This window comes from Amblyomma mixtum, chromosome 5 (genome assembly GCF_055824585.1).
Source record: "Amblyomma mixtum isolate Tamu chromosome 5, ASM5582458v1, whole genome shotgun sequence".
NCBI classification, from domain to species: Eukaryota; Metazoa; Arthropoda; class Arachnida; order Ixodida; family Ixodidae; genus Amblyomma; species Amblyomma mixtum.
This window is the reverse complement of record NC_143016.1, coordinates 194,094,053-194,109,219: the sequence shown is the minus strand read 5'-3', so window position 1 is coordinate 194,109,219 and position 15,167 is coordinate 194,094,053. Positions and strand designations below refer to the sequence as shown.

Genomic DNA, 15,167 nt, shown 5'->3' with positions numbered 1-15,167 from the left:
TCCAAGTAGTGTGGTTATCGTCGACCCTATTTGAAATAGAGCATTTGCGTTACGGCTGCTGTGCCAGGTGCTTGTCACTTCGTCACGGTCCATGCAAGACAGTCACTAAACGCGCATGCTCATAGTAAAGCTGATGACTTGCTGCTAACGAGACCACGAGCATTTTCATGTCTGCATATCAAGCATGAAGTGTACCACAATTTTATTACCGTATTTACTCGCATAATAGGCGCACCCCTAGTTTGGTTGCGAAAATCGATTTTTTTATTTCTGCGCATAATAGGCGCACCCCGAACTTGGCACTGTGATCAGTACTGTATTTACACGATTGCAAGCCGCCGCCGCGGTGGCTCAGCGGTTATGGTGCTCGGCTGCTGACCCGAAAGACGCGGGTTCGATCCCGGCCGCGGCGGCTGGAATTTCTTTGGAGGAGAAATTCTAGAGGCCCGTGTACTGTGCGATGTCAGTGCACGTTAAAGAACCCCAGGTGGTCGAAATTTCCGGAGCCCTCCACTACGGCGTCTCTCATAGCCTTAGTCGCTTTGGGACGATAAACCCCACAAACCAAACCAAACCAAACGATTGCGAGCCGACGCATCCTCGCCCCCCGCCCCCAATCTTTATTTTAACAAAGTTTTTGCTGAATTGACTACTAGTTCTCACTAGTGATGCTGCCGTCGCAGCTGCTGCGGACCCACAGCACGTACTACGACATAGCGTGGAACAGCCGCACACAGTTTTAAGGCGAAAGCCTTTAATGCCTCATACTGTCGTTAGCAGACGCGTCGGCAGATTTGTCCGCCTTTCATCGTCACTGCTTAAATAGAAACTGCGCCGAGGGTGGGAATCGAACCAGAGCCTTTGGCATTTGAAGCGGAGACCCTACCACTCCTCCACGGAGGCTCAAGGTTCGAGCATGAATAAAGGCGCATCTAGTCAATGCATGGGTTTCATAAATAAAATAAAAAGAATAAAGTGAAGGAAAGGAAAAGTAAAAATAAAAATAAGATACGAAAATAAAAATAAGAAATAGAGCAAAAATAAAAAATATGAAAAATAAAAAATAACTAAAAACAAACAGTGCGCCAGGAAACACTTTCGCCTTGCAGCACTTTAGAGAGCAAAAGTGCCCCCTGAATTTTTCAGGGATGCTCACTTTGAGCGTCTGTTTGGAAAGCTTTATCTCCAGCCGGATACGTTGCTGACTTAGGCCCGCGAAAACCTCGGCACCTGGAGTCGCGTACGAAAATTTAGTCACGCCACAGTCGCAACTGCCGCACTTCTCGGCCACGTCGAATTTCCGACCTGCCGCACGCTTGCCGTGTTCGAGAGCAAACACCCAGCCGTGTAGCTGTTAAGGTGCTTGCCCGTCGAGCTAAAACAGCAACGCTCGGCGGCAAAGCCACAAACCACGATGAACTAATGCGCTACTGCTGATCCTGGCACTTGACAGCAACAAAAAAAAACTTGAGCTGGTGATGCTGATGGCAATATAGATAGCGAAAGCTCACAGCGGAGGAAAAACGATGATGATGATGATGACCTTGGCCTCGGGCACCCTCCGTGGGTGGCCTCTGGAAGCTCCCGTGCGCGCGTGTAGCCTCCGCGATCAAGCGCCTGTTGCGCGCAGCCGGAGCTGATCGCGGAGGCCTCGGCGCGTGCATTTTGAAGGCTATTCCCGCATAGGTCGTAGAAAGTTTCAGTGCGGCCCTTACACGGATTTTTTTTAAATATTTTCTTCGGGAAAACGGGGTGCGGCACGTACACGAGTGCGTTTATGCGGTATGTTCAATTTTGCGAGTCGAAAAATTTCCGGAAATTTTACCCCATGTAATAGGCGCACTTTGAACTTTGATCCGGATTTTCTGGAAAAAAAGTGCGCCTATTATGCGAGTAAATACCGTATGTGAGGCTGGCGTAATCGTGAACCTTGTATAGTATGAATGTGTTGCCATGCGCTTGTTATAACGGTTATATTGTGGAATCTTTCGAAATGATTGTGTGGCCAGTTTGTGTGGGATGCTTGATGCATGGTACTGCTGCCATGCACTGTGGTGAGGAGTGCACTTGCATGCGGTATTTACAGCGAAGAATCGGAGATGCGAAATTTGAAAAAGAAATGTCACAAAAACAGGTCATGCCTCCTTTATTCGTGCAACATACTCTTCGGACCCGAAGTGCCCATCGCAACTTTTCCCTTGCAGCTGCCGCTCTCAGGTGTGTGCATTATTCAAGGGGCAGCGCCGAAGTCGGGCTCTATTGGCTGATCTCTTGGACACTGTGGTCTCTGACCAGCAGAGACTGTTGTGCAAGATGGGGGGTGGTGGTTTTGCTGCATGCAGGAAGGAGGGCCCCCTGCGGCGTGTCCACCAGCAGACCTACCGGGAGTTCAAGGAGGCCCTGCGGCTGCAGCGCATGGGCCTGGCCCCACCCCCACCCCCACCCAGCAGCAGCCCCCCCCTCAGGGCCATGGCCCCGGTGAGTGGCGGCTTTGGGGTTGTCTGCACTTTCGGGTGACACTGTCACATCACAGTGAGGGCAAGCAGGCGCGCAGATGCCCGCAGGAACAGTCTATCCTGGGAAAACTTGCACTCTGGAAAGAAAGCTCGGCAGTGGCCTGGTTTGAAATGGCCATGGTTGCCAGTCATGTTCTTACTTGGACATCGCTGGTAATGCCCTAGGCAGTGTGCTTACATCACCAAGAATGGACTCGAATGTCGCAGAGTCAGGTGCATATGTATCAAGTTCTTCCATGTACAAGCTAGTCACATCGAGTGAGCATATCCACAATATCTTGCCTCATGAGGCGAGTAGAAAATCATTGCACTGTGTGCTGACAGTGCTGAATGAGCGCTCCTTAAAAGAAAGCTGAACAGTGCCTTACAGCATGCCCCCCCCCCCCCCTCCGGTGTCAACTCAGTGCTGAGGCTAACAAAAACAACATTGAAAGTTGGCAGCTGAGAAAAGACGGGAGAAAATCGAACTACCGCAGCCATTAGCAGTGCAAAACGGTTTTCGAGTACATGCCATTCACCGTTTGTGGGTGTGCACATTGTTTCTTGGATATCGTCACTGTTTCGGGAATGACTTCGTAGCTGAGTTCATCAATCTGTAAAAGAACCTTTTGCGGGCCTGAGATATTCATTTCTGAGTTTGTCCTGGTGAATGAGCGTCCACGCTCACACACTTCTCACCTGGGTTGTGTCCAGTGTCATGTCATTAGATAGCGTCAGTCCTGGATATAGCATACCTGGATATATTGAATTATGGTTTATATCAAACAGCCGATTGTCCCCGTGAAAAACCCATGCAAGAAAAACAGCACTAGCAAAACATTCAACGTATCAAACGACATGCCATGCCCCGGTAAGTGGCACCTCTCCAAAACACTTTTTGCACGTGGGGCTGAGTCGGCTGGCAGCGCCAGCGCTCTAAAACCACGCAAGAGGTGAATGTGGGCTGTGCTCGATGGTAGTCTTTGGTCTTTTGCACTCACTTCCGACATGGCCACACCGTCACGCAGTGAAACCAGCCTAGCTGCCCGAAGGCTAGCAGTAACCCTCGTCAGAGACGTTGCAGAAAGCCTCTACCTTAATTTTAATTAGAGATTTTTCTATTTATTTATTTATTTATTGGAAATACCTCCAGCGCCCGTAGGCATTATTGCAGGGGGGATGAGGATACATAACAGAAGAATAGGCCAGAAAAAAAGAAAGAAAAAAAAAGCAATACAACAAGGCATGACACAGCAAGTACAACATGAATGAAATATGAAACAACAAAAAGACATGACGAAAAAAGAAAGAAAAAAAAGAAAGCCAACTGCGCACTCATACATCCGACAGCAACGTGCGGAACATAGGTTCGGAACGGTACTCAACAATTTCATGGGGCAGGCAATTCCAGTCATGAATGGTAGATGGGAAAAATGCGTTTTGATAAGTGTTAGTTTTGCATTTAATTTCTCTAATCTTCCATCCAATATTCCATCCAATTTCTCTAATCTTCCATCCAATACCATTATACTATTTATAGTATAATGGTAATACCTGTTATAATAGGCAGCGGCTAGTTCCATATGCTGCCCTTTGCAGCTGCGAAGCAAAGGAGGCTGGTCTAGTGTCGCCTAGCAAGCGGTATACTACCAATATGCCAGCAGGCGTCGTATCACTGCATCAAACTATTTGTGACCCCTTCGAGTTCAGTATATCTAGGACTGACTGTAGTGGTGTCGGGAGTCACTTGTGCTGGTCTTCTGTGCACATGGTGAGCTGTCTGGCCTTTTCTACACACTGCCTTTTTCAGGGACATTCGGTGTCACTGCATCAAGGTTGGTCACGATTTGCTGGTCACAAACGAGCTTTAATTACTTCGTTTGGGCTGACTCTTGCATATCGCAGTTATAGGCAAAGAGGGCGTAGGGTGGAGTGATGCCACACACCTTGTGTTGGGCATCACAAAGAGTATGGCATGGTTGCCGCCGCGTTGGCTCAGTGGTTGTGGCGCTCGTCTCTTCCTCTTTGCCGCCGCGGTGGCTCAGTCGTTATCGCGCTCGGCTCCTGACCCGAAAAACGCAGGTTCGATCCCGGCCGCGGTGGTCGAATTTCGATGAAGGCGAAATTCTAGAGGCCGATGTATACTGTGCGATGTCAGTGCACGTTAAAGAACCCCAGGTGGTGGAAAAATTTCCGGAGCCCTCCACTACGGCGTCTCTCATAGCCTGAGTCGCTTTGAGACGTTAAATCATATAAGCCAAACCATCGGCTGCTGGCCCGAAAAACGCAGGTACGGTCCCGGCTGCGGTGGTCGAATTTCGATGAAGGTGAAATTCTAGAGGCCGATGTATACTGTGCGATGTCAGTGCATGTTAAGGAACCCCAGGTGGTGGAAATTTCCGGAGCCCTTCACTACGGCGTCTCTCATAGCCTGAGTCGCTTTGAGACGTTAAACCCTATAAGCCAAACCATCGGCTGCTGGCCCGAAAAACGCAGGTTCGATCCCGGCTGCGGTGGTCGAATTTCGATGAAGGTGAAATTCTAGAGGCCGATGTATACTGTGCGATGTCAGTGCACGTTAAGGAACCCCATGTGGTGGAAATTTCCGGAGCCCTTCACTACGGCATCTCTCATAGCCTGAGTCGCTTTGAAACGTTAAAGGGTCAGTCTACTCACCGAGATGATTGTATAAATAATGGCATATTCTGGTAGTTGGCACCCTATAACATCAGTAACGAGGGGTCTGCGCCTGGTTTAGGCAGGAATTTATATTTTATTTCGGCGTTAAAAGTCGCGTAAAAAAGCGTGGTGGCGACCCCAAACGTTCATTTTGTTCAAGAAAGTGGTAGTCTTTTTTTGTAGAAGCATAAGTGAATATACTACGTACCATTTGTATGCCCCAATGTCAGAGAAACGCACGTTTTGTTCTAGTAAACTGTAGAAGGCGTACTGCTCGCTTTTTCTGTAAATCACATGAATATTTATAGTTACACGTACGCAAAACGCAGGCACATTCCCACTTTTAGTTCAGCGTATGCTAGCAGAGACGCAAAAATAAACTCAGCCTATAGTGGCGCCATCTGGTCGTCAGGACGGGAACCATTGCTGTAAACAAGCCGACTCCACTTAAGCCTAGGAGTGGCAGAATCATCACTCTAATTATTAAAATAAAGCAAATTTATCTCTTATATGTTTTCTTATAGGCGAGATGAGACGAAGCGAAAGACAGGCGCCCCATTTATGGCCAGTGAACGCACTGAAAAAGGCAGCAACAACGAGAATTCAGTCCGAAGCGAGAGGTCCGGCTTGGATGGGCGCTGCCATGTTTGTCGCCGCGCGGCGGAAATCCAGATGGTTGCCAGATGAGACTACTATCTCATACAGATGTGTTCCCACATTAATAAATTCTATTTTAAAATGTTCTACCGCACTCCTTGGCACCACAGCTGGCTAAACGGTAATTTGAGTAAAGAGCTATCGGTTGCCGCAAAGAAAATATGGTCGATAAAATTCGGTAGACTGACCCTTTAAACCCCATAAGCCAAACCATTGGCTGCTGGCCCGAAAGACGCAGGTACGGTCCCGGCTGCGGTGGTCGAATTTCGATGAAGGTGAAATTCTAGACTCCGATGTATACTGTGCGATGTCAGTGCACGTTAAGGAACCCCAGGTGGTGGAAATTTCCGGAGCCCTTCACTACGGCGTCTCTCATAGCCTGAGTCGCTTTGAAATGTTAAACCCCGTAAGCCAAACCATCGGCTGCTGACCCGAAAGACGCAGGTTCGGACCCGGCCGCGGTGGTCGAATTTCGATGAAGGTGAAATTCTAGACTCCGATGTATACTGTGCGATGTCAGTGCACGTTAAGGAACCCCAGGTGGTGGAAATTTCCGGAGCCCTTCACTACGGCGTCTCTCATAGCCTGAGTCGCTTTGAAACGTTAAACCCCGTAAGCCAAACCATCGGCTGCTGACCCGAAAGACGCTGGTTCGGTCCCGGCTGCGGTGGTCGAATTTCGATGAAGGTTAAATTCTAGACTCCGATGTATACTGTGCGATGTCAGTGCACGTTAAGGAACCCCAGGTGGTGGAAATTTCCGGAGCCCTTCACTACGGCGTCTCTCATAGCCTGAGTCGCTTTGAAACGTTAAACCCCGTAAGCCAAACCATCGGCTGCTGACCCGAAAGACGCTGGTTCGGTCCCGGCTGCGGTGGTCGAATTTCGATGAAGGTTAAATTCTAGACTCCGATGTATACTGTGCGATGTCAGTGCACGTTAAGGAACCCCATGTGGTGGAAATTTCCGGAGCCCTTCACTACGGCGTCTCTCATAGCCTGAGTCGCTTTGAAACGTTAAACCCCGTAAGCCAAACCATCGGCTGCTGACCCGAAAGACACAGGTTCGGTCCCGGCTGCGGTGGTCGAATTTCGATGAAGGTGAAATTCGACTCCGATGTATACTGTGCGATGTCAGTGCACGTTAAGGAACCCCAGGTGGTGGAAATTTCCGGAGCCCTTCACTACGGCGTCTCTCATAGCCTGAGTCGCTTTGAAACGTTAAACCCCGTAAGCCAAACCATCGGCTGCTGACCCGAAAGACGCAGGTTCGATCCCGGCTGCGGTGGTCGAATTTCGATGAAGGTTAAATTCTAGACTCCGATGTATACTGTGCGATGTCAGTGCACGTTAAGGAACCCCATGTGGTGGAAATTTCCGGAGCCCTTCACTACGGCGTCTCTCATAGCCTGAGTCGCTTTGAAACGTTAAACCCCGTAAGCCAAACCATCGGCTGCTGACCCGAAAGACGCAGGTTCGGTCCCGGCTGCGGTGGTCGAATTTCGATGAAGGTGAAATTCGACTCCGATGTATACTGTGCGATGTCAGTGCACGTTAAGGAACCCCAGGTGGTGGAAATTTCCGGAGCCCTTCACTACGGCGTCTCTCATAGCCTGAGTCGCTTTGAAACGTTAAACCCCGTAAGCCAAACCATCGGCTGCTGACCCAAAAGACGCAGGTTCGGTCCCGGCTGCGGTGGTCGAATTTCGATGAAGGTGAAATTCGACTCCGATGTATACTGTGCGATGTCAGTGCACGTTAAGGAACCCCAGGTGGTGGAAATTTCCGGAGCCCTTCACTACGGCGTCTCTCATAGCCTGAGTCGCTTTGAAACGTTAAACCCCGTAAGCCAAACCATCGGCTGCTGACCCGAAAGACGCAGGTTCGGTCCCGGCTGCGGTGGTCGAATTTCGATGAAGGTGAAATTCGACTCCGATGTATACTGTGCGATGTCAGTGCACGTTAAGGAACCCCAGGTGGTGGAAATTTCCGGAGCCCTTCACTACGACGTCTCTCATAGCCTGAGTCGCTTTGAAACGTTAAACCCCGTAAGCCAAACCATCGGCTGCTGACCCGAAAGACGCAGGTTCGATCCCGGCTGCGGTGGTCGAATTTCGATGAAGGCGAAATTCTAGACTCCGATGTATACTGTGCAATGTCAGTGCACGTTAAGGAACCCCAGGTGGTGGAAATTTCCGGAGCCCTTCACTATGGCGTCTCTCATAGCCTGAGTCGCTTTGAGACGTTAAACCCGACAAACCAAACCAGAACATAGTAACAGCCACAGCTTATGGAAAAAATGTCTCTTCTGGGTCCCCAGTCATGGTGGAATAAAAGGCAACGAGAGAGCAGATTTGTGCGCTGCTGAAGCTCGTGGCAAAGAAATAAAAATGTAAATGTGCCCTTTAAGGATTGAGTGAAGTTAGTAAAACGGAAATTAAGAAAAAAATGGCAGTCAGCTTGGAACAACTAAATCAATAAAAATCGACACTTGGTAAAGCCAGTTTTAGGGAAGTGGAAGTCATGTGTGCACCAGGAACGTTTCAAAGGAGTGATTCTCTGCCGTCTCCGAATAGGGCACACACACCGTTTGCATAGCTTTCTACTGAAAAGACAAGGCAAGCCAGTTTGTGAAGAATGTGGAGATGAACCAACAGTTCATCACATTTTATTCTCTTGTGCAAAACTGGAAAAAGCAAAAAGAAATGTATTTTACTGAATTTTATAATGAATGCATTCCTTTTCATCCATCACTGCTGTTAAGTGAAAAAGCAGTTGTTGACCTGTCTTGTGTCTTTATTTAGCCTTTTAAGAAAAGTAGGTTTTTCAACAAACTAAATTTTTACCTACTGCTTCACTTGATATTTTTTTTTTTACACCTCAGCCACTTTCTTATACCTGAGAAGAAGGCCGGGGTCTTTATTTGGGTCTTTATTTGAGCCTCGAGATCGTTGCCCAGCCAAGGATGGCCGCTGAGGTTACCTTTCTTTTGAGCTTTTGCTATCAGGCATTTCTAAAATTGGTTTCATATGTCATTACTATGTACTAGTACAAAATTACTTTTTAGGCCCTCTGCACTACCGATTTTTTACATTTCTACAAAATTATGTAGAAAACTTTTCCTATGCCTTGAGCTTGGCGCATGATGGCTTTAGTTGCCTGTGTGCCATAAAACCCAGCACAGCACCTGACTCAAATCATCCCAAAACGAAACAGAATGAAAGAGGCAAGCGTGAAATGTCGTTCAGCTGTGTGCATGACTTGAGTTGGTTAATTGCTCCTGCAAAGGGAGCTCGTGGCTGACGTCAGAATTTCGTTCATGCAGTTTCAGTATCTTGACAGCATGGTTGTGCATTGCTCTCAGTGGAACTCAGTTACTGGGAAAGGTCTTTGCTGTTCGTGGGCACTTTTATCCGTTGTTATCAGTGCGTGTGAGGGCGGAGACGTGTCGCAGCTCGAAGGTGCCTGCCCAGGAGGGTTTTACTATGTAAGCGGCTGTGGTTGAATGGGAGCCAAGAGAACAGAGCTTGTCTGGTCCGACCCAGCAGTCGGCAGGGGGTGTATTTTGTGCCGACCTGTTCGGCGCAGCGTGCGGTGTGCATGAAATAAAAACTCTTCCCTTTGTTGGCACCAGACGCTGCCAAACATATTGATGGTCAGGCCATAGGGAACTGCAAAGGTTTGCTTGGCCTATATCAGAATTCAGAGCATCAGAATGATGTCATGAACAGCCGCTCTACGTCTAATGCTTTGGCGGAACACAACCCATCAACAGGACACCCCATTGATTGGGACGAAGCATGTATCATTGCCACAGAGAACAACTTATCATCGCGCCTCCTTTTGGAATCATTCCATATGCATTGCACAAAACGTGCTCTTAACAGAACACGTGGTAATCTGGCAGAAATTCTACAATCGCTCACTACAAAATTTTAACCATATATAAGCCACTGTCGTTCCATGCAGCGCTCTATGTGATCAAGGTGACCCGTACGGACCCCTAAACGTCGTTTCCTTATAAAGAATTTGTTGGCGAGTGTATGTTTAGTATTTCCACTATGTTCGCTCCTCGCCTGACAGTATTCCGTCAAACTTTGGACTGTATATGATGTCGCCATGCATCTGCTAAATCAGTGCTGCCGCTGACTGTGCATCTTTGCATGAGGCTTGGGGAGTTGAATTAGGCTGCCTGTTGCCAGTGTGGCTCGTCTGCCATCTATAAGCGGCTCAAAGCTGCGGTGTCAGTCGAACTCAGGTGTTCCTGAGTTCGTGGGCATTCCCACATAGCATGCCAGATGTTCAAATTAACTGAGCCAGTGCCAGCTGCCGGGTTGAATTTTCTGGTAAAATTTATGTGTCAAATTACAGGAGCGCAAAAGTTATCTGGCGCTGAGCTATTGAGGCTTTATGTAGTTGTGTGTTGGTGCCCATTGCCAAGCTGATGGATGTTGGGGTGTGCGGGATGCAGGAAGAAGAGTTCCGGGTGCGGCATGAGGCCATAGTGCAGCAGCAGCGGCTGGAGGCAGCCTGGGCCCAGCAGCGGCTGCAGCAGCCCCCCCCCTCCCCACCACCACCGGGCTCCCCCCTGCTGCCACCACCGGTGGGTGCTGCCCTTCGTAGGATATGGCATAGTCAACATTCACAGGCCACAAATATTACTGTATTTACTCGCATAATAGGCGCACTTTTTTTTCGGAAAATCTGGCTCAAAGTTCGAGGTGCGCGCCTATTACGCGGGGTAAAATTTCCAGAAATTTTTCAACTCGCAAAAGTGAACATACTGCATAAACGCACCTGTATATAGGCCCCACCCTTTTTTGCCGATACATCCAACACTCGGAAGCTCACCTAACATTATGCACGTAAAAAGAATTTTATGAGGAACTATACATTCAGTACGTCGAACTCTATTCGATCGAATATTCGCACACCCCTAGTATTTGCCCACGCAATAATCCCATAAGTGATGTGACTATGTATAAAGGCATAATACAAAGATCAGAGTATGGATTCCACCTTAAGGTGTGCTGAAAATTGGTGCAGACGTTGTAAACTGTGCTCCGGTGTCAAGGAAATGAGTGTTCCCCCGACGCAGGTGGCCAGTGATGGTGTGAGGACACCCCCCCGGCCAAGCCGTGCTGCCACTCCCCTGGGCGGCGACTTCACCATTCGCCGGGGCCTGGAGCGAGCACGAGAGGAACACGAGCTCATCGAGCAGCTGCGATGGGTGGGTTTGTGTTTTCTGTGGCTCCCAATTCGTGGCCATACCTCTCTCAAAGGAAGACAACTGGTGCCAATATTTGTTCCCACGGAAAAATCGACTCTGTGGCTCTTTCTAGCCACCTTCACCTTTGTTTGGCAGCGAAAGATGCCTTCTCTATGGCTGAGGAAATTGGGTTTACAGAATTGCTGTTCTGTTTGATTCAAACTTCTGATCATCGATGATCATTCCATGATCATCGTTTTGAAGTTGATGGTGGTGTAACCCATACTCCATCTCACAAGTTGTTTGCATTGCTGTGAAGTTTGCGGTGATCTGCAGCAATGAAGTCTGCGGGGGCGGAGCTTCTGTCAGAGGCCGTGGTAGATGCATGACGTCACAAAGAGACGTCACAGCAAACCAGTGACAACCCTCCGCTGCTGACGTAACAAGCGCTGCATGATGTGTTCCACCCGTGAGGTGTGGAAGCACACATTTTTAAAAATATATGGTAAATGATCAGCTCACTTTTGAGCTCCTGTACACGGCATGAACACTCGCTGGCCTGTACTCGGCCTAATGCAAGCGTATTATAGCCAACCTCATATACCCTTTTCAGGGAATGGTCCCCAGGGTTGATGTGCATGCTGCTTTGGCTGAACAGCGGCCAAGGTGCAGTGTCCATTGGTCAGGGGTGGGGCACCAGGTGTGCCACTTTGATACAGATAAAATTTTCGGGGCCTTGCTGCACCAAAAGCTGAAATTGTGCCATGCTGTGTCAAAGACTAGCTGCACGTGGCACAATTTTTATGGTTTATGGCGGTCTAACGTCCCAAAGCAACTCTGGCTATGAGAGACGCCGTAGTGGAGGGCTCCGGAAATTTCGACCACCTGGGGTTCCTTAACGTGCACTGACATCGCACAGTACACGGGCCTCTGGAATTTCGCCTCCATAGAAATTAGACTGCCGCAGCCGGGATCGAACTCGTGTCTTTCGGGTCAGCAGCCGAGCGCCGTAACCACTGAGCCATTGCGGCGGCCCCTAATAGCACAATTTTCTTTGGCAACATTTGTTTCATGCCAATGAGCAATAATCTCACAGGTATTATAACGGAGTAAGCAGCAGAAGTAGGCGGTAGGATGGTTCGACAGGATACCGGCAAGCTATCTTAAGCGACTAAAGATCTGATTAAGAAACTCCAAAGCATGAGGGCATCTAACTCCACAGACAGAATAGAACCAGCAGAGCTATCGAAGTTAATAAATAAGCGCAAGGTAGCTGACATAAGGAAGTTTAACATGGAGAAAATTGGGCATGCTCTAAAAAACGGGGGTAGCCTAAAAGCAGTGAAGGGAAAACTAGGCATAGGTAAAAACCAGACGTATGCGACAAGCGACACGGAGGGAAATGTCATTAGCAATATGGATAAAATAAAGCAGCCGAAGAGTTTTACAAAAATCTATGCAGTAGCGATTGCAATCAGAATGTTACTGAGAGAGGCAGTGGAACACAGCAATGGGTCATCCCGTCAGTAACGAAGGAGGAAGTAAAGACAGCCTTAGGAGCAATGCAAAAGGGGAAAGCAGCTGCTGAGGATGAAGTAAGAGCAGATTTGTTGAAGGACGGCGGAGAGATTGTGCTCGAAAAACTAGCCACCCTGTATATGCAATGCCTTGTGACCTCGAGCGTACCTAGAGCTTGGAAAAATGCTAACATTATCATAATTCATAAGAAAGGAGACGTCAAGGACTTGAAGAATTAGACTGATCAGCTTATTGTCCGTTGCCTACAAGGTATTTACAGAGGTAATCGCTAATAGGATCAGGACAACCATAGACTTCAATCAACCAAAGGACCAGGCAGGCTTTCATAAAGGATACTCGACAATAGACCTATTCACGCAATCAATTACCGTATTTACCCAATTCCAACGCGCCCCCGATTCCAACGCGCACCCAATTTACGGCGCCAAAAAAAAAAAACAAATTTCAAGCCCCGATTCTAACGCGCGCCCCATATTGGTAATGAAAAAAACTACAAGCCCCGCTTCTAACGTGCATGTGACTTCCACGAATGAAAATAATTTGCAACCGTTTTTATATTTTAAGGAGAGATGCGGGTGAAAAAAACGCGATTTTTTTCGATTAAGTCGATTTTGTATTTTCTTTGCTTTTGTATTCCCCCAAGCCTCTTCTTTTATGTATTAAAAAAATCGAAGCCGATAATCAATGCGAAGTTAGTATAAAATGCAATTAAAGCACTCGCGGTGGCTCGCGAAAGTGCAAATTTGACCGAATTTCGGGAACGCGGCATTTCGCTCCACGGCGTCGCCTGCTCTTAAATTTTCGCGGGGCAGTAGGCCTACCCATCTTCTACCAGAAGCCACTTCAGCAGCGGCGCATTCTTGATAAAAATACGAAAAAAGATCGTTTCCCGCCCGAGTCGAGCGTCGCGACTGGCCCTTCAAATCACGTGGTACGATCGGAGCCCTTCCATTGGCTACGACCATTCCACCGCACGGTCGGACGCATTTCGTTCTGCCGCCACCGAGACGTGAACCAACGCTTCTGTCCGGGTTTTTCTCCTTTCTCCGCTATGGATGTGACCGAGAAACGAGATTTTCGTTCAGGCAAGTTCTGACAAAACATCAGTATAAAGGAAGACGCCCCAAGCGTAAGCGGAGAGCTCCGGTGACGGGAGGTTCGTCTGCTGCTAGGCGTAACTGCGGCAACGGCGATGCACCATTTGGATCATTCAAGCTTCTTGCGGAGCATCCATGACTTCGTCAGTGCATCTGAGCGAAAGATAAAGATGTTCAACGGCCAAAACAAGCGTAAAAACGAGCGCGGAAGCGCTGTTATCTGCGAGATCGGCATGATGCACGACCTCGTCAGCGGCGCGGCGTGCCCCGCCTGCGGACGATGTAATCTCTGTCAGAGAATCGGCCGCGAAACAGAAAGGACTCTCATCGTTTTTGGAACTTTACCGCCGAAATTACGTGTTTCCGACAACCGTTGTTTCATCAGCATATTCTTCGAGCCACGTATCTCGATTGTGCAACGGCAGTGATGAGGCGTGCGCCCGCGGCAGTGCACGGGATACCGTCGCCGTGAACGTGGTCCGTGGTCGCTGGCCACGCGACCAATGACAAGCGCTAGACCGGTTGCAAACGGCTGCTGCGACGCAGAAAACGACGAGCAAACGTGCTCCCATTTTTGCCAGCAGTTAGTGAGCTCCCACATCGTATAATGGCGATGACAATGGGCAGCTATGGGGCAGTTTCGGTTTGCACTCGAATCCAACGCGCATGCGATTTTGAGACGTATTTTCCCCGAAAAAAGGTGCGCGTTGGAATTGGGTAAATACTGTAGGTGATAGAGAAATGTGCAGAATAAAACCAGCCTTTATATATAGCCTTCATTGATTATGAGAAAGCGTTCGACTCAGTACAAACCTCAGCAGTCATGCAGGCAATGCGGAATCAGGGTGTAGAAGAGTGTTATGTGAAAATATTGGAAGATATTTAACGATTGCACAGCTACCATAGTCCTCCATAAGTCGGTAATAAAATTCCAACAAGGAAAGGTGTCAGGCAGGGAGACACGATCTCGCCAATGGTATTCACTGCCTGTTTACAGGGGGTGTTCCGGGGACTGGAATGGGAAGAGTTGGGGATAAGAGGTAATGGAGAATACCTGAGTAATTTGCGATTCGCTGATGACTTTACCTTGGTAAACCGCTCAGGACAAGAACTGCAAAGCATGATCAATCAGTTAGACAGGCAGAGCAGAACGGTGGGGCTAAGAATTAACATGCATAAAACCAAAGTAATGTTCAACAGCCTAGCAAGGGAGCAGCAGTTCTCAATTGGTAGCGAGGTGCTGAGAGTAGTAAGAGAATATGTCTACTTAGAGCAGGTAGTGACCACTGATCCGGGTCATGAGAGGGAAGTAACTGGAAGAATAAGAATGGGGTGGAGTGCATATGGCAGGTTCTCTCAGATCATTAATGGCAGTTTATCAATATCCCTCAAGAGAAAAGTCTACAACAGTTGTATCCTACCGGTACTCACCTATGTGGCAGAAACGTGGAGGCTAACAAAGAGGGTTCAGCTTAAGGACAACGTAGCGAGCT

The 15,167-nt window shown here is 48.5% G+C and overlaps 1 protein-coding gene across 6 annotated transcripts in view; it reads left to right on the top strand.

The window, feature by feature from the left end:
- Positions 1-15,167, top strand: part of Lrch (Leucine-rich-repeats and calponin homology domain protein) — an 89,153-nt gene that overhangs the window by 41,521 nt on the left and 32,465 nt on the right. For all 6 annotated transcript variants that reach the window (XM_089546580.1, XM_089546578.1, XM_089546577.1 and 3 more), the window contains 3 exons: positions 2,343-2,478; positions 10,301-10,432; positions 10,928-11,059. In XM_089546580.1, coding sequence (XP_089402706.1) covers positions 2,343-2,478; positions 10,301-10,432; positions 10,928-11,059 — 400 coding nt within the window. The remainder of the gene's footprint in view (positions 1-2,342; positions 2,479-10,300; positions 10,433-10,927; positions 11,060-15,167) is intronic.